General features: G+C 33.2%; 2 protein-coding genes across 5 annotated transcripts in view; one reads left to right on the top strand and one right to left on the bottom strand.

The window, feature by feature from the left end:
- The window catches only part of OSCP1 (Organic solute carrier partner 1), a 56542-nt gene extending 42096 nt beyond the window's left edge, over positions 1-14446 (top strand). For 2 of the 3 annotated variants that reach the window (XM_035367107.2, XM_035367105.2), the window contains 2 exons: positions 3642-3788; positions 5550-6260. In XM_035367107.2, coding sequence (XP_035222998.1) covers positions 3642-3758 — 117 coding nt within the window. In that variant the 3' untranslated portion in view covers positions 3759-3788; positions 5550-6260. Of the gene's footprint in view, positions 1-3641; positions 3789-5549; positions 6261-13005 lie in introns of those variants that run through there. The other variant, XM_035367106.2, reaches the window with a different exon arrangement.
- Positions 4970-24529, bottom strand: part of LOC118195781 (DENN domain-containing protein 10-like) — a 90329-nt gene continuing 70769 nt past the window's right edge. Inside the window, exons 6-8 of one of the 2 annotated variants that reach the window (XM_035367109.2) lie at positions 19596-19690; positions 16561-16695; positions 12351-14744 (exon numbers count right to left, since the gene is read on the bottom strand). In XM_035367109.2, the coding sequence (XP_035223000.1) occupies positions 16600-16695; positions 19596-19690 (191 nt within the window). In that variant the 3' untranslated portion in view covers positions 12351-14744; positions 16561-16599. Of the gene's footprint in view, positions 5209-12350; positions 14745-16560; positions 16696-19595; positions 19691-24529 lie in introns of those variants that run through there. The other variant, XM_035367108.2, reaches the window with a different exon arrangement.

Raw genomic sequence — 24529 nt, 5'->3', positions numbered from 1 at the left:
GAAAATTGTTAATTGTATTAAAAGACAAGGTTTAAATTCAAGAATATTTAAAATTTTATGCCAAGAGATGGGCAGTTAATATGAAACTCTTTTGTTATATTCCAAAGTAAGGTGGTTATCAAGAGGCAAAGCTTAAAATCATCTTTTTGAGGTTTGATCAGAAATTCAAATTTGAATTGCAAAATTTTTCATTTAGTGAATTGTGGTTGGCGCGTTTAGCATATTTTTGGAAAGTTAAATGAATTAAACTTTGTATTACAAAGACGAAGTGTTTACTATTGGAGATGAAATAATTGCAATGATAAAAAAACTCGAGCTAATAATCAGAGAATTGGATATTCTAAGTTTTTTATGCCTTTTAGAAAGTTTTCTAATTGAAAATAATTTGAAAATAAAAGAGTTAGCAGCGAATATTAAAAATCATTGTTTCTCATTGATAAATAATTTCAACATATATTTTTCCGAGGATTGTGAAGAAAATGGAATTAGAAATCCATTTTGTTCAAATGTACCTGAAATTTTATACCCCGAAGGAAAAGTACTATTGATAGAAAAACTGCCTGTAATAGCCTGTAACTGAAGATTTAAAAAATAACACACTTGGTAGCTTTTGGCTGAATCGAAAAAAATTTAAAGGCATTTCAAATAAAGCTACTAAATTATTATTGCCTTTTTGAACAACTTAATTGTGTGAAAAAGGAGTTTCTTTCATGTTATATTTCAAAAATAAATACAGAACAAAATTAAAAGTGGATCATAATTTATGGTTAAAACTAAGTGAAATAAGGCAAGACATAATGAAGTTAATGTCCCTTAAACAGGTCCAAATTTCACACTAAATTATAGAATTAAAGGATTATAACGTGAATTTTGATACTTAAAAATGATAAACAATTTTTAATACAAATATGCAATGGGTTGTGCAAATGGCAATAACCACTGGTGTAAATTACGAAATGCTGAAGCATCTGTTTTATAAGTCACTGACTGCCCTTCTCACTCTTTACAATAGAGTGTGGGAGGAACTTTTCCCAGTGCAAGGAGGAGAGCTGTTGTAATTACTACTGCTAAGCCAGGGAAAGTTCCAAGGAATCCCTGCAACTGTCGGCCAATTGCCCTTATGAGTTGCGTATGCAAGCTGTTTGAAAAAATGGTAAACAGCTGCCTAGTCTACTTCTTGGAAAAGAATAATGTTATATTGCCTTATCAATGTGGTTTCCAAAGGGGAGAACTACCATAGATAACATGCTCCTTTTAGAGACATCCATTCAAAAAGCTTCTGTAAGAAGAAATTCTTTGACACTGAGAAATCTTATAATAAGGCATGGAGATACAGTATACTTGGGGATCTTCACAACAGTGGCTTGCACGGCAACCTACCAATTTTCATTCAGAATTTCTTGAACACTAGAACTTTTCAAGTAAGGATTGGCTCTGTTTTTGAACAGGAAGAGGGTGCGCCTGAAAGCTGTGTGCTTAACCCTTTTCAGCTTAAAAATAAACTATATTAAAAGAACTTCCTTCCCCCATTTTAGGATCTTTATATGTCGATCTACAGATTAGCTGTCAAGGGGCAGACATGAGACATATAGAGAGGCAATTGTGGATTGCTTTGAACAGGATCCAGGAATGGTCAAAACAAACAAGGCTTTACGTTTTCGAAATAGAAGACCGTGTGTGTGCACTTTTGTAGAAAGCAGGGTCTCCATCCTGAACCTGACTTATCTTAACGGTTTGATAATTCCAACTGCACCTGAAGGAAAAATTTTAGGTGTCATTTTCGACCAAAAATCGACTTAAGTTTTTGACCTTTTTCATGTTTTGAACCTGAGAAAGAAGTCTGTAAAAATACTAAATATTTTAAAAGTTTTGACGAACACCTCCTGGGGTGTAGAGCATTGCTCTATGCTTCACATTTACAGAGCACTTGTACATTCTAAACTGGACTATGGGTCAGTTGTTTATGGATTGGCCCGATCATCAGTCTTGTCAAAACTAGATCCTGTTCATCATCAAGCTTTGCGAATCTGTTCTGGAGCTTTCAGGGCATCTCCTGTCCAGAATCTTTATGTTGACTGTTATGAACCAACACTCCATTTAAGACGTGAGGAATTGTCTCTTTTACTGTATCGTTTCAACTTGACCATCCTAATAAGCTAATTTTGCTTGATAACATCTGTGAAATCTTATTTAAAGCATGACTATCTTGTGTGCCTTCTTTTTCTTTAAGAGTTCTCTGATTAAGGAACTCTCTCTGTCTTCTATCTACCCCCCCCCCCCCAAGCTGTACAGCATTTCCAAATTCCAGCTTGGAAAAATACAGAAATCCAACACTAACGAGACTGTCTACAGATAACTTTTTGCTGAGCGCAGGCATAAATATACCAGTTATGTTCTCATATATACAGATGAATCCAAGTCAACTGCTCTTGTTGGGATGGCATTTGTAATTGGAGGCCACATGGAGGGTAGAAGATTGCACCATGCTTCCTCACTCTTAACATCAGAACTACCTGCTATATATTCTGTACTTCTATACACATCAAATTTATGCCATGAAAAATTCATAATTTATACAGACTCGTACAGTGCTTTGAAATTTTTGGAAGCTGCTTCCAGCACTCACAGTCCTGTTGTTGTAGATATTCTAAAGTTAACATTAAAGTTGCAAAAGCGCAGTTACAAAATTCTGTACTGCTGGGTTCCTGGCCATGTTGGTATCAGGGGAATGAACTGGCAGACATTGCAGCCAAATCTGCTGTTGATTTGTGCAGCCAGCATGTTCCTCTAACGGATATTAAGAAGGTTGTGAAGAGAAAAATCGTAGAGAAGTGGTAGCTATTGAGGGATGCTCAGGTCTTCAATAAACTTCAAAGCATGAAACCTGTAACTGAGTATTGGAACTCCATACTAAATCAAAGGGAGGAAAGAATTTTAACCTGTCTTTGTATTGGTCACTCACCTTTTGAAGGCCGGCAGTGTGTCACTTTTTAATCGACTGCTTATATTTGAACACACTTTGTTTAAAGTATTTTAATGACTTTGAATTGTCTCTTGACCGAATAATTGGGAAAGAGGTGAATACTAATGTATTTCAGTATTTAAAAGAAATAGGTTTTTTAACTATCGAATTTGATAACCCTTGTGCTTTAATGTAATTTACTTTTAATATCTCACATTTTAAGATTTTATACCTGCTTCACATGTCATATAAATGAGGACTAACTTCATTTCAATATTCATCATTTTATTACTTCTCTTGATTTTATATGTCTGTTTTAAATATGTGATTGTGCCTCATTGTTTTATATGTGTAATCTCAACATGCTTCTGGCACTAACAACCTTTCCAGATTGTGTGCCATATAAACCACTAAACCTAATCCTAAACCAGATGTTAATACTATTTTTGTTGCTAGAATTATTTCTGTTTTGAACATAGCTTTATTTTCTTCTTGTAATTTTAAGAATGTTATAGAGGAATCTCCCCCTCTCCCAAGTATTGTAGTATGTATGGTGTGCAAAAGATTTAGCTGAAAAATCTTTAAATTGTATATTTTGCAACACTTTTAATATCTTACATATGTATGCAAATGTAGACTTAACATTGTAGTTAGATATTAAAATTTATTTCTGTTTCAGAAATGCCAAAAAGAATTAGGTAGAATTTCAAATGAGCTTTTAGTTGAGAATGACAAAAAAGAAAGTGATATTTTGGAGCTTTTAGACATTGCTGAAAATATTAAAATAGAGCAATAAAAATTTGGTACATAAACAGAATGTTCAGAAGTGAGTGTACAGCGAAATATTCCTTGAAATAAATATATATATCTTAATATAATGTAAATTTATTGTTTATATTATGAAATTTCTGTAGCTGTTAAATTAAAAATATTTGATATGAAACCCTTTTTTCTTTTAATCTGTGTTAATTTAAATACTTAAAATGAAACAATTACACTTTCTACATAAAGTGTACTCAAAGAAAATGAAAAAGATGCATGAAATCTTTCTCATATCTCTCCAAAATCATATCTATTAGACATGTGCATTAACATTAATTATTAGTAATGCATTAATATTAATTATAATATGCATATTCAAAGTAATATTATAATTCAATAGATTTGTTTTAACAAGAATTCTGATGTAATAATTTTACCTTGCTATTTTTCTCTGGAAAAGTTTTGTATTGAAAGGTATTCATAGTGAATATTTATTGGCTTTTTGCTCTCAACAAACTGTTTTAAGTGTGTTCAAAAGAATGTTTATTTCTAATAATTTTTCTAATTCCTGTTCCACCTGACTATGTTTGTTTTTTTTCAATTTATTTGAAAAGTTTTGTTACCAGTGTTCACTGTTAAATTTTCTTGATTAGGCTTTTGTATTAATCATTTATTTAAAACATTCACCACATTCTTTTTACATTTTACTCCTCTCCCTTTCAGCCACCCCATCTAACCAATTTCAGGTTTTAGTACAGAAAATATATGGCTTTGTTAATGACAAGATTAAAATGTGAACAAATTAATAACACTGTATTATTTAATTGATTACATTAATGGTTATACACTATAATTTCATTTTGTAATAGAATATATTGCAGCAACTTATGTGTCATAAAATATGTCTAGGTTGTAAACAACTTATAAATACACGAATGTTTGCCATTATTTTAAAAACTTTAAATGTCTTTTTTGGGATTATGTTTAGCTGTAATTAGAGATAACTAATGCAATGTATTGATGCCTTTTTTTTTTCTTTTTTACTGTATCTCTTAATAATATCCCATTCAGAAATCAAACTTAAAAGCTGTCTAAGAAAAAGATAGCTGTCACAGTTATATTATGAAGTTTATATATGGCTGCTAATTTTTACTTATTCAACCTAAGACCATAGACTTTTATTACTAACTACATTAAATACAGTTTCACTGTTTACAGTATTAAAAAAAAAGATGAAAACCTAAATAAGGCACTTACAAAATGAGAGTATATATATTGCAAATAAGTTAAATTTCATTTTATAAATTACATTAAACATTTGCATAGCCTTCTGCTACTGCTAAATTCCACAGGAAGTTTTCAAGAGCTGGAGCAAATTTTTTCTCTTTCAGTGTAGACAATTTTATAATATTCTGCCCAAATTCACTGTTAACACTGAATGTTCTTAAACTTCTCAGAAGTTCATTAGTTTTGTTTGAAATTTCCTGTTAAAAAAAAAAAAAGTATTAGAAAATTTAATACTCTTAGGAAAAATATATTGTTATTTTTAGTGCAGTGAAAGTAAAAGAAATAGTAGATACAGTTTCTAAAAATCACCAGTCTTAGGATATTGAAATTACTATAAGGTTTGTAAACAATTCTGTACATTAAAATTGAGAAATTTTAAGAATCATTCATAACACACACACAAAAAAAAGTTAAGCATCTATCAATAAATGCAAGTTGAATAAATTAGAAGTAATGATCTATGTATCTGACTTGATGACACCATTATAAATGCAATATATTAAGCAAAACATTACATCCTTTATTTATTGTATTTCAGGAACAAACAGGATGCATTAAGGTACACATGACTATGCTAGTGATGTAAATGACACAATGAAATGCATGTCTTTGCCGAAAAGTAGTCCAAATGGGGTCACGAGCGAGTCTACGTTTAGCCAATAGATTTATTGAAAAAAAGAAAAAAATTGTGTGATACTCATAGAAGGCTGCAAGTTCCAAGTGTTTCATCTGTTTTATAGTCTGATCAGAAGAACATTCAGTTCATTTTTATTGTGAAATTTTGTTTATGAAGCAATTTAACAACTCAGATAGTAAGATTAAACAGTTATTATACACACAAATCAGTTTTATGTGAATTAAGATTTATAAAATTGTTTTGGAATACAGTATAATAAAGAGAATTAAATGACTTTAAACATCATCCATCACATAATAAAATCACCTTCATATTTTTTTAATAGTTTTCCCCCCTCCTTCCTTGGCTTGCTTGTTCATGTGTGGTATGGGAGTATGTGTAAAAGAATCTGTATAACAAGTAAAGCGTTCTATAATTTGATTATTCTCTATGTATTACACAAATAAATTAGAAGGAAAAGTTCATCCAATAAAATTTCTAAAGAGATGCTGTTTTTAAATATTTTTAGTACAATGTAACAGTAGTCCATATGCTCTCAAAACTGTTATGTGCCTGTAAATGAAAAAACAAAATGCCCATTTGGGTGTAATATAAAATATGAAAGCCTTCAGATTATTTTCTTTTTTATTATTATTTCTTATATTTGAATGACATTGATTGACAATGAAATTTGTTCATTTGGACAGTTTATGTAAAATTATGTACAGAATAAAATATGTAATGGTGTAAAAATGAAATAATTTATACAAGAGATGCAGATATATCATTACGTAATGGGTTAATGGTTTCTATTTACAGTAGACAATTTTAAACTAAATTGAAAACACTAATAATAACGGATAAAGTAAGAAATGAGAATCATAATAATGATAGATAAAATGATTCATGATTAAATATAAGAAACATGTCAAAACGAGGAAATCTAGCTTTGATTTACAGTGGTTACAAAAGAGGCTCAAATTCACAATCCAGCGTGCTGACCACTCTATTTGTGATAGTAGTTGTTAGAAAAAAATTATAGAAGTAGAAATTCCTCCAAAGGTAATTTAAGTGCTTTAGTTATACACTGTGAAATTAGAGGTAGCCCAACAAGCAATCCATGGACCACCATGCAATCAAACTTGCTCATCTCCAGGAGCCAGCAGATCAAAGGATGACTTGGCGGAATAGAAATAGCAACAGTAAATAAAGTGCTGGAACTGCAGAACACCCCAAAGCACGGAGGCTAAGACTGCTCCCCAGGAAGGAGGCAGGAAACAACTTAGTAGCCATCTCATGGAGCTGAGGTTGTCAGATACTGAGAAGCCCCATTTTAAGGTGCTTCAGATTTCTGCAATGAGTGGCAGCAGTAATGGACTTTTCATCATTGGACATATAGAGTTCCTTGCAGTATGACCATTGATACAAGAGCCAATGTTATCACCAGAGATATGGCTCAACATATTGAAGGTAAACTTATATGGATGATGCCCTGCATTATCCTCCAGACTGTGTCCGGTGATGAAATTGACATCACGTTTGGATGTGCCACCTACAATTACATGGCATATGTGAGAAATATTACAGACCCTTGCATACTCAGATAAAACTTTCTAAGAAAATACAAATTTTCCTTTAATAACATACTGCATTCTACCTCCGAAGACATAACCTTGTTCAGAATTAAAAGTGAAGCCGTTAAATCCATGCACCAAATTATAGCTCAAGACAATATCAGAGTACCACCAAGAACAGAATTTTTATTACCCGGATCCATAACTGAAAACAGAAATTTCCTGTGCAGCATAATGGAATATCCTAAGAATGGTAACACCTTGTTAGGAGTACTAGTAACCTCGGCACTACTCAGCACTATTGAGACTGTCATCCTGGTGAGATGGCAACGTCAGTGATAAAACGAAAGTGATTAGAAAAGATGACCCGGTATTAACAGGTACTTCAGTCAGCTGCATTAAATGAACTCACAGTCTGCCAATCTCTGTCTTCAAAAAGCCTATTATCCAGTAGCTGCAGAATGCAGAACTAAGTGATGACGAAAGGTGTGATGCCAAATGTGGCATTCAAGAAATTTCCTCCTGCACATCTTCTGACATAGGTCGCAACAGTATGGCTCAGCACGGAACTGAAACGGGAGATCCATCTACCAATCAAGTAATATCCAAGACATCTACTGATTGCTAACTAGGAGTAGCAGAACTTCTAAAGAACATTCGACAAAGGAACATTATGGAGTCTTCAGCATATCCTTGGGCCTCTCCCATTATTTTTGTCAGAGAAAAATAAGGTTAGACTAGATTTTGTATTGACTATCACTGGTTGAAATAGGTCATGGAAGAAAGATTGGTACTCTCTGCCTAGAAATGATGACATTCTCGACTTTCTGGAAGCAAGTAGTTTTCAATGGTTGATCTGAAAAGTGGATATTGATAGATACACCCTGATGGCAAGACAAAAAGACAGCATTATGGAGACTGTGCTGAGAGATCTTTCCTATGAAGCTTTTCTGGTATACCTGGATGACATTATCGAGAAAAGTTTGAGGAAACATTAGGAGGGTGATTCAGAAGTTGAAGAAAGCTAATCTTAAATCCTAAGTCCTGCCAAATGTAAAATGTCCAGACAAGAAGTGACTTATCTTACACATTTCATCTCTGTCAAATGTACACAGATAAAAAAAAAAAAAAAAAAAAAAAAACACGTGGGCAGTTAAACTTTACAGACACCCTAAAATGATCATCAGCTGAGAAGCTTCCTGGGGGCTTGCAGCTACTATAGGAGATTTGTGAAGGACTTTTCTTGCATTACAAGACCCGCTTCACAAATTGACAGACAGCAAGCAAAAGTTGTTGTGGACAAAATACATGGCTGCATAAAACAAACTGAAGGTGCTTTAACATCTGCAACAATCCTAACATATCCTTAGTGGATCAAATCATTTATTCTTGACAAGGATGTGAACAATGAGCATGTCGGTGCAGTTTTCTCTCGAGAAACAGTCAAGGATGTATCATCATGGCATACTGGATTAAGTGGCTGTCTAAACTAGAGGGGAATTACTGTGTCATCCAGAAAGAGTTGCTTGTCATAGTTAAAGCCATAGAACATTTGCGCTATTACCTCTATCGCAGAAAGGTCTTAGAATCTCAAGAATTCTGAAGACCAAATAGCCAGATGGATACAGAGACTGCAGGAATCACTGCCTGTCATCGTTTATAAGTCATAATAGGTTTTCTGAACTTCTTTAAATGAGCATGTTTATACTGAGGGTGAAGTGACAGTTGAAAATAACACTTACTATGATTTTCCTACTACGAAACCTGAATCCCTCTTGAAGCCAAAATTTCAATTGCAGCATATTTTTTAAAGTATTGCTATTAATTTACACCCATGTCGAAATTTATCTTTACATTACTCAAAATAATGATACTCCATGAAACAGCCAATACATGAAATCCATTTTTGTTGGGAATGTGTGAATACAGGCCGAGCATTATCCAATCAGAAGTGATCAAACAGTTTCTGATATGCAAATCAAGGTGTTATGTCATCTGACAGTGAATCAAGCACTTCATGCAAAGTGAATTTCTGCAATATAGCATTCGACTTCAGTGTGTTCGACTCAAAATAGTTTGTTATGGCTCCAAAGTATCATTTAGAAGAATCTGTGAAGTGATGAATCGTTAGCCATTTTAGAAGCAGAAAAGACAATCATGAAAGCAGTAAGACGTAAATATTTTACGACATGCAGTCTTTACATTATGGACTATTTAAGAATTCCGGACCTGTTGTAAGGAGGTCTGTACAAGGTCATAAACAAGTAAATGCTTCTCAGTATCGATATATGGTAATAACTTCCAGCCGTAACAGAAGTCTATTGCTCAGCAATTAATTCAGAGCTTGCAGCCACCACTGGAATTGTTATATACAAAAGGCTTAATGAAGAGGGCCTAAAAGTCAAGGGGTGTTTCACTAAGTTCACAACAAAAGAGGGATCACCATAATTGATGCAAAGAACATAACTGGAATTAATACCATTGATCGTATGTTCTCTTTACCAACAAGTCAAGGTACATTACAGAGTGAGACTATTTTAGTAATGCCGGTGTGATGGTATGGTAAGGAATTATAATTGATGGATTTACACCCCTACATGTTTTCTATAGTGGATCTGTGACTGGCCAGCAATATCAGGATGAAGTCTTAGAAACTTACCTAAAACTTTTTAGAGGACATACAGATCTGGCTTTTTATGTGTGGATGATGCTCATTGACACTGAGTTAACCTTGCTGACAAATTCCTTGAAAGTGAACATAATGAATGAATATTGTGGCCAGCAAATCTGGATCTTAAACCAGAAGAAAACTTATGCAACTACCTTGGAAAGCAAGTGTACAGAGCTACGGATGTAAATGTCCTGAAGATCACATTCTTGGGGAAATGAAAGTTCATTTCTCAAATTGTGTTTAAAATTGTCAATATGAAATCCTGTTGTGATGTGGGTGTACAAGTTAGGTACCTCAATTTTTCTACGAGTTCTTCCCCCCCCAACTCTTCTTGTAACAAATTGCCATCTTTATTGTTTCATGGTATAGTTTTATGTTGTGTGTTCTTAGATTTATTTCCTTTCTATTTATTTGTTGTACATCATTCCACACAAATTCATAAAATTGAAGTTCACAGTTTCTGAGAAATCCATGATTTTATACATGTACAGATAATTTTAGACATGAATGTAGCTGTGCCTGTGCGGAACATAATGACAGCACAGCACAAAATCTGAGAAACAGACATCTAATATCTGGAACGGTCTAAATATCTGCAACACCAGCAATTTTTTTTTAAAGAATTTGTTCAAAATTAAGAATGGAAAATGAAATACTCCAGAAAAGGCACGTATGTCGTAGACGCGATATTTCTCACGACTAACTGTGCATCACTTTCAAGCATCTGCTGGCTAGGGAATCACATTGTGGCCAGTGACAACACATTCACCGATGTTAGCCGAGATTACGCTTTTTGGTCTTCGAGTGGTTGTGGAAGTGGGAGGATAATACTTTTCTATCTGACCTAAAAAATAAATGAAATTACAAGACATTTGTTTAGAATGGGATGTTGCTAATATATATGCCATGTTTTAATGCATAGATGAAGGAATCTGGTACTTTAATTTCTGGCATAAACCAAAAACTTCCAGATATGGCCGTTTCAAAACATAACTGTATTGCACGATAATTCACATCAGATCATCTTTCTGTTGATATTTTTCAATCATAGTTGAATACAATAATTTCTGTGTACATGGGTTTTAAAGTATGATGTCATCTTGGGCAAGTAAGCAGTAGTGTGGATGAGGAGCGTCTTGCCAGGAGAAAAGTATAAGCAAGAAGGAACACAGCAATTCAGAGGAAGAAGAAAGGAAGTCAAAAGTTTCAGTTCAGGTTAAAAAGTTTTGGCTTACAATTATTTGATTGGGCAAGATGTATCTATATGCGTTAACTGTTACATAACATGGGAAGATTTAGAATTTGAAAGAACAGATGAATTTAGGGAAAAGCATAAAATATAGAATCGTTCATTTTGAAGTCGCCAATTGTTCTTAAAGCAGCCATTGTATTTTGTTACATATATATTTTGGTTTGCAAAACAGTGGGAAAAGATAATGAATTAGATTTGGAAGAAATTCAGTTAACAGATTGTGCTCTTTCTTAACTAATTTGATCTAGCTTGTTATATTTTGCAGGCTATTATTATTACAGCTATCTTATAAAAATAAAAATTTGAACTTTCAATAATGTCAGACATTCTAGAGCTTTCCAAAGCTAAAGCATATCTGGTACCCACTTACTATACTGTCTCTGGTGCCCCCCAAAAAAGGCATTGGTACAATTTAGATGTAAAGAAAATGCAATATTAGAATTAAGTAAAACGGCAATCTTATTTTGGTGTAAATTTTGAATGCGAAATTTTTACCATAAATTGAATTTGTAAATAAATAATATGATACAACTGAAGTTTTCTATTGGATGACAATGCCCCAATCAGCTATCAACTAATAGATGGTGATATCTTCAGTATAGTTTCAAATATATAAAATATCGCTATTGAAAATGATGCAAGTCATCATTTTCAATATCAATAAAGAGATTTTTGAGAACGTAAAGATTTTGATAGACATCTAGTGGAAAGTTTTAACATGACAATTACAGGACTTACACAATAGAACTTTACTCAGAACAAGAAATATATATATATATAAATCAAAGGCATTCTAAAAAAAAATGAAATAATTTAAACAACACTGAAAGAAATGTTTGATAAAATAAATACAGAGCCTCATTTATAAATTTTGATTTCCTTATCCAGGATTAGTTAGCCACATTTTAGTTTAAAAAAATGCACCTATAAGTACTTTTCAAGCACTTTTTATGAAAAAAATAAGCACCTGTTAAATTACATGTATGCACAACTGCATGACCTTAAAAGAAAAATGAGACTTGACTGTAATTTAATGAGAAATTCAGTATTTATTAAGAAAAAATTAGCATTACTCAACCATGGAAAACAATTACTTTTCAATTTTAAATAACAGTCCAATTTACAGGACTAGTTTACAATGAGAGGGGGGAATGTAGGGGGAAAATTGTATGCTAAACTATATTACAAGATTTAATGATGATTTTCAGTTAAACATAACGAAAATAAATAATAATACACCATTTTTTATTATATGCATACAAAGTACTTTACAGCATAAAAAAGAACCGATAAAAACAATTTATACTTATTAATGAATAATAATTTTATTTCTGATTTTTCTTGTGTCTATACAGTTCTCTTAACAGAGTTTGTTTTTTACCAATAGTATTTAACATTTCATTAGATTTATTTAAAAGATTAATCTTTTTTGTAACTTCAGCTTTTTCAGCAAATTCATCTGCTTCTTTTCAAGCACTTCTTTTTCAGAGAGTTTTCTTTCCTTTAAGAGAAATCAATTCATCTGTTGATTCTGCTTTTCTTTTTTTTATCTTGAATAATTTTTTTCCCTCTTCTACCAAATATAAGCAATACTGTGAATGGACAGATGAAGCTGCTGCTTTCATCTCTTTTCATAAATGATACATTGTGTATCCCACCAGCATGTTTCCCAAAGTCTCAAACTATGCACTGGGCAGTGTATGAATTTTACCCCAGATTTTTCTCTTTCTATATTTTTATTGATATTAAATCCTAGTTCAACAGAGGCTTGCCTATGGGAAAGAATAAAGATCATTTTAAATGTTTCCCATATCTTGAAATTATTTTTCATTAAAGAATATGTGCAAAAAAGTATCTAATTTAATTTTTTTCACATCATAGGTGCTTAACTCTGTAAAGTATGGCTGGACAACATTTTGATGAAATCGGAATATTCCAAAAGAATATTACTTGGATCGTACAGAAATGATTGACACAACGGCTCTCACAATGAAACTATTATGCTATGCAACAGGGAAAACAAGTGAAACAGACACAAGGGGGCATGAGCTACTTATCAGAATGCATAAATGGCGCTGGCTGCAAGCCGAATGGTATAACTCAGTGCATGTCCCCTTCACCGCCATCGTTGAAAGCGTGGACAGCAACGATAGAAGGTGACTATCACGGTCAGCGATGGATAGCATGGTTCACATGGAAGGAAGGGATACAGAGTAGTGAGATCCATTGTTGCATGGTGTCGGTGTGCAGGAACAAAGCACCCTCAAGGCATCCTGTTGGTTGGCCAAGTTCAGCAATGGAGTCAGCGCAGGATGACCAACAACATCGCATACAGCATGAAATGTGGTAGCTCTGCTAGATTTGATCATGGTGAACAGGCACATAATGTTCAACAGGAAGAGACAGTGTTGCGCAAGGAACAATGCAAGTGATTTGGAGAACAAATGTGTGTGCTTCATGCACTTGCACAACAACAGAGGGTGAAGCGTATCGACATTTGCAAAAAACTTAGTGCACTACACGATGCTGATCCGGATGACTTCTTTGTCCGCCTGGTCATGGGGAAGAGTCTTGGCTTTTGCACGACATTCCCCTAGCTCCATAGAGTGGAAAGCACGCATGACGCCCACATACCAAGAAACCTCTCTTTAATTTTTAGCTAATTGCATCTCTTATTATTACATATGATTTGCAAGTTATGTTTGCATATTTTCCATTAGCTTGACATAACCTTTTATATCTTCTTAAATTTCACAAGCATGCAAACATATTAGTACTTTCTCTAGCCACCTATAGTTACAAAATTTCAATGGCAGCCTTATGCACACTCACTGTTGAAAAATCTTGACATGCTGGAGAATCTTTGAATATAGTGCTCTTAAAATATAAGGTGTATCCCAGCTTGTAGTGGATGCTTTTTTACAGAAAACATTGTTCAAAATATGAAAGCCACAACTACCAATAGATATACATTAAATGCCATATTCCTTTTTCAATTCATGTTAGAAGGTTTCATATAACTTCCAGTTTATGGCTGGACCATTGATACTAATTTGTAGCACACTTTTTAACTGCCATTTGAAAACTTCCAAAAATATTAGCAGCTGTTGTAAGTCCCAAGAAAACAGAGAACAAAAATTGAGTTGCAACTTTATTTTGGTCAAGCTGTCAATATCTGATATGAACATCTAATTGCTTTTATTTATTTATTTATTTTTTTGAAAATTTTGTTTTACCTCATCAAATAAAGGTGGGATAGCTTCTTAAAATTCATCAAACATGACTCTGAAAATAAAGTTTAATCCAAAATGGCTTTATCTCACTACAAGTGTCTTGCTATAACTCTGTCAGGGAGCATACTTGAAAAAAGTTTACCAATATCACTGCTAGATCTATAAGAATAATGACTTGTCACCACTTTCAAACAGCACAAAATTTCATCATACAAAACATCTTTTGAAGCTCCAATAGCATCGTCAAAGTACTTGAATTTTGCAAAGCACAGATAACACCCAGGGAGCAGGAAGGTGCAACACTAACAGGATTTAATTTTGGGAAATAGCTTGTTATTCCACCAACAGCTGTATTTTTCCTTTTCAGAAATTTTTTATGCTTGCCACCTAGAAATAAATTGAATTTATTGTACATTTATTTATTTTTCCACTCATATTTAAATAATTTAACTCAAAATTCTGAACATTTTCTAAAGTCTCATTATATGATAGTTTTCTTGTAACAGATGATACAAAGTATTTTAAGTAAAAAAAAAAAAAAAAAAAAAAAAAAGAGCAATATTTCTGAAATCAGAGGACGGAAATTGCTTCATGTAGTCGCTTAACTAACCAACATGCTCGGAAACTGCCAATTGCTGGATAATCGAGTGTAACTGGAAAAAGAGGGGGGGGTAGATTGTAGCTGTTGTTTTATATTTATCCGCTAAGTAATGCTTTTGACATTTTGATATGTGTATTCAATATCATTTTTAAGACTATTTCTGTATCTTTCGTAACGTCACAATATTTAGAATACAAAACATCATGAAGATCTTAATTTAACATTCAGTAAGTAACAAATGTTGCTCTTGATTTAAAAAAAAAAAAAAAAAAAAAAACTGTGATCTAACCCAGTTATCGCAGTAAACATATAGATTGTAAAAATATATTTATAAACATATAAAAAGAGCTGAATGAAACTGAAAAATATTTAGCTCAGCAAGCACAGTAAAACACTTTTAAGTACTCACAAACAAATTCCAGATTGTATATCAAAAATTATCTTTGCAAAATATAGCAAGCATTGTGCAACACGCCTGCCTTAATTATTCTGCACATGATATTACACAATCAGAATCAACAGCTGCCGGTATTCGGATAATAAAAAACTAAATAAAAGAAAAAGACAACTTTGGAGTTGTTTTCATTCTAATTTTGAACAGAATGTTAAATTTCCTGAAAAGAATTACTCTAATCCTGATTGGAAATTGACCCCCGAAAAAATTAAATAAATAAAACCTGGAAGTTTTCAAACTTTATATTATGCCCAAAGGGGTATTTTTTAACATATTATGTGTTACCTTTATTAAATATTGTATTGTTCACACTTAAACCATAAAACTTAATTCAACAGCAACATCACAAAATAATTTGAAAAGATCATATCTTTAGAATTTTCGATACTCGGTCTTGTGTGCTGCAGATAAAAATGTTTTTTCCTCCCATACAGTGTTGCCATTGCACGCTTTGAAATTATTGAGTATGTTAATCAAAAATTCATTAAAGTTTTACAAAATACAAAAAGGATAACAAAATAAATTCCAAATTAGGGCTTCCAGATATCCATATTTGGGTGGAGGATTTATTCCATATTTGATGGCTCTAGGCATTATTCTTTTGTCACAATGCAAAAAACATATACATTTATGCAGATTCTTCATTATTTATTTCTTTAAATATAACACTAGGAAATTGGGAGCCATATTGCCACCATATGTGGTGGCAACAATTTGAAAAGTGATACAGCCTTTTAAAAATATTCAAACACAAAATGCCAAAACAAATTAATAGCTCTTCTGGGCCAACGCCCTCTGGGCTAAAAAAAATAGTATGTTGCTTGTTCTGCTGCAAACTGTAACAGTTTGAATATTCAAGATTTTTTGGAGAAAAGGGAGGATTCAGAATCTTAGGCCCCCTCATTTCCATACTGTATAATGCATTGGCAAAAAAATTGAAAATGTAAGGCCCAAATTCCCAATTTTGAAAATATGCATGAAATACAGAAATAACAGGAAGGGAGATACAGTATATGAATATTATGAGGAAAACCTTTTCAAAAAGAAGAAAATGAAAATTTAAAAAATACATAAATCAGCAGTCTACAGGAGATTTTAATTTCACATATTAAAATTAATAATAATTAAATAGAAAAAAAATTACTTACAATCTGTGTGACACTTTAAAGCAGACTCTTCCATACTTGCTATGTTGATTTCAATTTTACACCAGGAACACAGGTCTTTGTGATTATTTTCACTTTGTTTAAGCCATTCAGAATATTCTTTCTTAGAAAGCCAATCTGTGTTAAAAACACACTTACCCATTTTTGAAGTTTATCTATACGTTAGCATTTACTGCAAATATTTTATTATAAATATTCGTACATATATAATAATATAAGCATAATGATCATAATAAACGTGAATATGAACTGACCACACAGAATGAGAATGCAGATTACTAAAATCTTGATATAAAATCAAACATCTATAGTCTGTGGGTGGGAAGAAAAGAACATGGAATGTACCAGAATTTTCTAGCACTTTCACTATTCTTTGACCAATAGAATGACATGCACCTATCTCTACTTGCACGAAACAAAGTTTACGTTAATGCAGAGAAAGGGGAGAAAAGCTATTTCCGAGAGTATGACTCACCATCTGACACTCCAGATAAGAATGAAACGTTTATTTAGTTTCGGCTTTGATACCGGGTGGGGGGGGATGTGCATTCATAAAAAAATAAAATAAAAAAGGCATTAGAGAAAAAGTAAGCACCTATAAGGGCCTTTAAAATTTATTTAAAAAATAAGGACCGCTATGCACCCTGTTATCATAGTCATACATGCTTTATTATTTCATATTTTTAATTTTATAATTTCCACGAGTCATTTTTCTAGATTAAAATGATAATTTAAAATTTGGAAATTTCCAAAATCTGGAATTCCTTAAGTCCCAATTGTATCCTGTATTGTGGACTTCATACTGTATTAGCACAGGAATTCATATTAGTGAAAATCACAGTGCTAGGTTTGTGTGACAAGAGTATCTTTTGTTTATTTCTGTTGTAGTTTTAAAATTATTTTAAAAGTTATTTCACAGGTGGTGATAGTTTTTTTTATTTAAAAATTTTTAAAAAGGAACTTGTCCTAAAAAATGTCCTTATCATTTGTACTTTTCTCTCCATATAAACTGCTGGCCACCGTAAATGCAACACCCTGAAGGAAGCATGCAAATAACATGAAATTTACAACATGCATTAGCGGAGGCGAGATATGCAAATGATTAGAATTTCAGCGCAGACGCACATAACGCACACCTGTGGCGCCACTTCAAAGCACTATTTAAGGCTTGGAGTTTTCGACGATTTCAAGTTCGGCAATTGTGTTTTTCTTGTGGTTTAAAAAAAAAAAAAAAAAAAGATCAACTATGCCTCGTAGTAAACAGCGATCATCGTTTGATCAAGTATCCGAGTTCGACAGAGGAAGGATAGTAGCGAACTGACAGTGTGGATTATCTTTCAGGGAAATTGGTAGTTGTGTTGGACGAAACCAAACAACTGTAATGCGGATATGTGACCGTTGGATGCAGGAGGGTACGACAGACCGACGTGTTCGAAAGCATCGACCTCAGTACACCACTTCACGTGATGACAGGAACGTTGTGCGCATGGCAGTGACGAATCGCTCAGTCACATCACGAACCATAGCACAGCACATTCAGTCTGTAATGCATCAGCCAGTGTCTGCATGTACCATTCGACACCGTTTACAGCAGAGTTTTCTGTCCGCAAGACGTCCATTGCTTCGTCTACCCTTGACACAGAACCACAGACGTTTCCACAGGCAATGGTGCAATGAAAGAAGGATGTGGACAGCAGAATGGAATGAAATTGTCTTTACAGACGAGTCATGCTTCTGTCTGCAACACCATGATGGTCGGATTCAAGTCTAGAGACACCGTGTAGAGAAGATGCTGAACAGCTGCGTTATGCACCACCACACTGGTCTTGCACCAGGTATTATGGTTTGGGGCGGTACTGGATATCACTCTCGCACTCCTCCAATATGCATTACCAGTATTTTAAACAGCCAGCGATACATCTCTGAGGTGTTGGACCCAGTTGTCCTTCCTTACCTTCAGGCCATATTGCCCACAGCCATATTTGAACAGGATAATGCATGACCACTTGTGGCACGCATTGTCCAAGGGTTCTTTGTCAAACACCAGATTGAATTGTTTCCTGGCCAGCTCGCTCTCCGGATCTTTCGCCGATAGAAAACCCAAGAACACATCCAAAGTCTCTTTGAATCAATGCCGAGGCGTGTGGCAGCTGTGATCTCCAACAATGGCGGCTACTCTGGCTACTGATTCTCTGGAAGGAAACACATATCACAAAAGTCTAAAAATTTAATCATTTGATACTTGGTCAACATGCTATCTACTAAATAAATTTTGTTGTGATATCTCTTGTATTTCTTGGTGTTGCAATTTGGGTGGCCAGCAGTGTATTTTATAATTATAGTCATATTATTTTTTTATTGTACCTATATTTAAAAATATTATAGTTTTGTATCACAGAAGTTTTTGTTAAATAACGCTTAACCTTTTCACATGGGCTATACAAACTAATTTTTTATGTATTGAAGCCATTTAGTCAACTATTAAATCAGCATGGTACAGAAAACAATCAACAGTCTGCCATTTCCTGCTTCACATTAAGTAGCAAATTTTAAATCTCCATAGTAAACTAAATAGTAGTACTTTTTTTTTCAGCCTTATGTAATATAGTGAATGTGTAGGACACATGTCCTAGCTCCCAAGGAAAAGTTAATTTACGAATATGATTCAGTTAGTTATTTATGAGCAAACAGCCCAAATTTTCTGTACAAAACAGAAAGGAAAAATTTAAACAAAACTCGGAATGACATGACATATAATCAGTGAATTTCTTTAAAATGCACAACTGTTGCTGCCAAAGTGTGCACATTATTGTATATATTGATCTAAAGCAAATTGCTGTATAGTGTATATATATATACTATTGCTCTATTGTAAATTTTCCTTTTCAGTCCTTAAAAACTTATAGCCACCTAGAAAATGTGAAGCAAAAAATAAGTTTTGAAATCCAGATGTAAGTTTTAGATAAATTTTGAAGCCTCAAAATAAACAGAAGCATATATTATATTAGTTATACTACCTTAATAAACATCTTGTCATTCAATTCAGTGTTGTCTGCTTGCCTTGACATAAAAACAGCTATTTCTTTGTGAGTTTTGGTCATCGCAAATATTTCTGAAAAACCAAGTAACCATATAATAAATCACATCATGTCTTCACTGTTAAAAAAGTAATTAAAACGACGACATATTTTTGAGAAAAATTAAAAACTATGTATTTCATCTGTCTTTAAATGGAAGATGGAGCCTTATGTCCATGAGTAGTCATTAATGCAATATAATTAACAATTTCTTGAAAAGCCAGACTTTACATTGGTATCCTCAATAAAATTTGTTATCTATAGAGAAAGCCATGCGAAATAATGATACTGCTATGTGCAAACACTGAAAATGCTCTTGCAAGCAGTATGATGATTGTTATTTTAAATCAATATTTTAATTAATACTAAATTCAACAATAGGTACAAGAATTACTATCCCCCTTTTTGGAAATACCCTTTGGTATTCCCCATAGGCTATGTAAGTTTTATATAAGCTGAGAATGTGTGTATCACATCATTAAATTGTTAATGTTATTTAATTGTTAATACATTAATTAAAATAATTAAAATCTAAAACTCAAGATTCAGGTAAAAAAGAAACTAGAGTTAAAATTTATACACATATGTTGCCCAAAGAATACTGTAAATACTAGGAAAAAAATAAAATCAATGAAGGCAAAACTGTACAGCGAATTCCTGATAGAACATTTATTAGCAAATCAATAACGAAAATCCAAAAATAATTACTATTGTTGAATTTCATAAAGCTCTAACTAATCGGAGGAGGGAAAAATTTGGGTTGCCAAAAATTCAAAACAATAAAAGACTTTTCGGCAAACAGCAATTAAAACATCTATAAATATATTTTACAATGTAAGGCAGAATTATTCCTTACTTTGATGAGCTATGTAATTTCAATACAAGAAACTTGTTGAAACATAACTAAAATCGAGGAATTTAATCACACATTTATCTGTATTACAAAAATGTAGAGTAACAGTGACGTAAGCATGTTTTCATTTAATATGCAGAAATATTGCACGAAAACATTAACAAGAAAAAAATATCTTTTATACATTATCTATGATTTGTTAAAGATATGTCATATTTTAAAACAGAAAAAAGTGCGGAAGCTCAAGTAGCTGATTTCTTTTATTTCAAATAATAATAATAAAAAAAAAATTTAACATCTATTTTTAAACATAACAGGATGAATGCAATGTTTTGTAGAGAAAATTAAACAATGAGGAAAAACAAAAGTATTATATATTACTTTGCAATGAAAGGAATGAAAGCAAACTTACAGTAAAACACAAATGAGTAAGTTATTAACTTTCTGAAAATTTCAGTTACCTATACTTTGTTTTAGCAGAATTTATATACGAAAAGAAAACAGAAACAATATCCAAATTTTCCATTAATATATTTTTACTCCGACAAGAAGATTTTATCAAGTCACCCAAGAGGAAAAGTAAGACAAAGAAGGTGGAAACCTTATCCGAGACTGATGTCACTCAAGGAACGAGTCCTGGATCTTCAAGTGATACCCATTCAATGATACTGAAAATAATACGCGATCAACAAATGGCGGAAATCTTGAAATCCATAAATGAATGCCGCAACACTTCTGCAGCAACAGTGCCTAACTCAGCGGATGACGCTCCACAGACTGAAAGTGATAAACCGAAGGCAAACCCATAGATCTCTCCCACGAAAACGGCGAGGAAACCTCCTACGGCTGACCAGATGGAAATTTCTACTGATAACAGATTCGAGAAATTGAATGAAACTCCGAAAGCATCAGAAAATGAATGCACTGAAGAAATACTCCCATTGTCTTCAAACAGGAGCTGATAGACTGGCTGATAGTTGAATGCGATTTAAGAGAAATATGCACAGACAAAATTGAAGCATGTATGAAAGGAAATTAATTTACATGAATACGAAAAAGATGGAGGACTACCAAAACGCAAGGAAATTTCTGAAATCCAATGAAATTACAATGATCTCATAAGAAGGAAATTTCCAGTCCTTAAGGTCAAGCAGTTTTGCCGGAGCAAAATATATAACTCTGAGAAATTGCAAATATGGCTCATTGAACTTAAAAGAAACCAAGAAGGCTACGCAATACATCAGCTGAACTGTACGTTCAGCGTGAACATAAAGATTGAAAAGTACAGCCCCAGGAAACAACCGATGCAGTGATTTAGATGTCAGGAGTGGGGGCACTCCCAACACCTATGCACTAACGAAATAAGATGTTGCAAATGCGGAGATAACCATCGCAGTAACACTTGTCCTAAGAAACAGGACAAAGCTCCCACATGTTTATTTTGCGGAAAAAATCATGTATCCAGTTATCGTGGGTGCGAAGCGTATAAGAAAACATTCGACAGAAAACCAGCCCGCCGCAAGATGACAGAATTCACTTTCAAGAGCACTGACTTTCTACACCCTACTAAAAATCCAGAAAGAAATTTTTCTCCACCTCAGAAAGCCTCGTACAGTGAAAAACTAAAGAGTAAACTTAATTAAGTCCCTGCAGACACTAGTGAAGCTATTAGCTGGCTGCGAGACGATAAGGTACAAGAATTTCTTGGAAAAATCATATACTTCATTGAAAACATCAAGAGAGCAAAAACCACTGCAGAGAAACTTTCAAGTGGATTTAAAGCTGCAATGTACCTTGTGAAGATCGCCGATGAAGACTTTTAGGATCTTGCAACAAAAGAGATGCAGTAATGTTACGCTTTACTATCATTTTCTTCACATTTCTACACTTATTCTAAGTTCCAGTTCACTGGTTTTCAAGCAGCATCATGCGGTGTCAGTTTCCGGGAGGGTGACCTCCCACGTGACTGACTCCGACGAATGAGCAGTTAGAATCTAACGACAGGACTTGTTATGAATAAGCACAGGACTTTTTTCGCACCAGCTGTGATAATACTTTCTCTTTAATTCTATAAATAGACATAATTTCTTCTTCAGTTACAAAGTTCCGCTGTTCAAGTCCTATAATTGCTGTGTCGAGAATACAGACTAATTTGTCAATCGATATTCTTTCGTTTTCAATAACCTCTGTGTCACTTTCTTCACTATCGGAAGCGAATTATAATGACGAAGTATTTGATTTAAATCATATCGAAGACGGAGTACATCGAGTTGAAATACTACACTTAGTAAGGAATGATAAGCCAAATAAAATAAAAACATCTGCCCTGAAGATAAGGATAGTGCTGACAGATCAACTTCCAATTTATTGCATGCCACGGCGCTTCCCCCCTCCACCGCAGAGCAGCGTGAAATTGATAAACAGATTTCGGAATGTTTATATAAACAAAGGATTATATGCCTTTATCCATTTTTGCAGCAATTCCACTTTTTGTTTAATGGACTTCCAAACATACTTTCGCTTTGTAGATCCTTTACATATTAGTAAATATATATCGGAAATTCTATTTGACATAATCGAAAGTTCAAGCTCACTTTTTTAAAATTGCTCTAACAGTCTGCAAAAAATAATAAGCCGGATCCAATTCGAAGATTAGGGAACAACGCAATCTGCAACATTAACTGAATTAGATAATTTTAGCTTAGCTTATATCGTCCGTTATACATTAAACGTGCATGCGTAAACGTATTATGTGCATGCGCAGAAAGTTTGTAGCTTTGAGGTCCGGATTATAGATCATTCCGTATTATGGGTGTCCGAATTAAGGACTTTTGACTGTATATGCAATGAAATTCAGTAAAAAATTTTTTAAGAAATTTGAAATGTTTTAATGACCATATAGACAACTTATATTCTTTAAACTGTGTTTTCCTCATTTTGCATTTTTTCGATAAATCCTTTTTTTTAAAGTCCTAAAACGTATATAGGTATGGCCTAAATCATTTAATATTTTTACTGCTTAATTAAAATTACATACTTTACAGAAACAAGAATGAGTTTAGCAAAATACTGAAAAGAAAAATTATTTGAAGAGGAAATGTGTTTTTAATTTTTTCTCAGAAACTTATTCATTAGTTGCAAAATTTATCCTTAAAGCTATTAAGAACTTTATAATACATACTATGGGGGAAATCATTGAAAATAGTAGGAGAAGAATGACATTTTAATTGTTAAACTTTTCTTCCAAAAATTTAAATTAAAAAAAAATACTGGCAAATTTTTTTTTTCTCAACTTAAAATAATTTTGTCTTACAAAACCATTTAATAATATTCATAAAACTAGATCAAAGTTCTTAAATATATATATATATATAAAAAAAAAAAAAAAAAAAAAAATCAGAAGTTACAGAGTCTCCTTGTTGAGTTGAAGTCAACATGCGAGTCTTTAGTTTTAATTTGAATGGTATTTATGGAATACTGAGCATCAGATAACTTTGTCTGTATTTGTTTACAAATTTCTGTATTTCATACGGTTCTATGTAATTTTTTTGGATGATATTGCATCCTCAGATATCTACCAATGTGATTGTTTCGCTGAAAGTCCAGCGAGCAGTCAGTTGCAAGTCAGCCATGTTGCTTGTTAAAATTAAGTGAACCGTGCAATCAGGCAAATACAGCATGGGAAATCTCCCCATTTGCTCTGCTTCTGAGAGGTAGGAACATTCTACCAAATTCTAGCTCCAATTCGGAGAAGCAGTTAATGCTTGTTGCCGTGTGAATGGGGCATGTTGGAAGAACCAATTTTCGCTATCGGTCGAATCTGTTCTTGTGAATGGGGTTTATTACGCTGTCATAAATAGAGCAAGAGGTGAAAGGTTTACTGATATCTGTTCATTGGAGGAGAGGGGCAAAGAATTGGAATCTATGCGAACTTCAGCTCCACTTAGTGAAAGAACTTATGAAGGAAACCAAACCTCTTATAAACAAAAACCAATGTCGGGAAAGAGTGGCTCCAGTTTCC

The sequence above is a fragment of the Stegodyphus dumicola genome, chromosome X2 (genome assembly GCF_044657685.1).
Source record: "Stegodyphus dumicola isolate Sdum_Otavi_A_Nest chromosome X2, ASM4465768v1".
Classification (NCBI taxonomy): domain Eukaryota; kingdom Metazoa; phylum Arthropoda; class Arachnida; order Araneae; family Eresidae; genus Stegodyphus; species Stegodyphus dumicola.
Note: the sequence above shows the minus strand (reverse complement) of the source record. Positions and strands in the feature narration are given on the sequence as shown.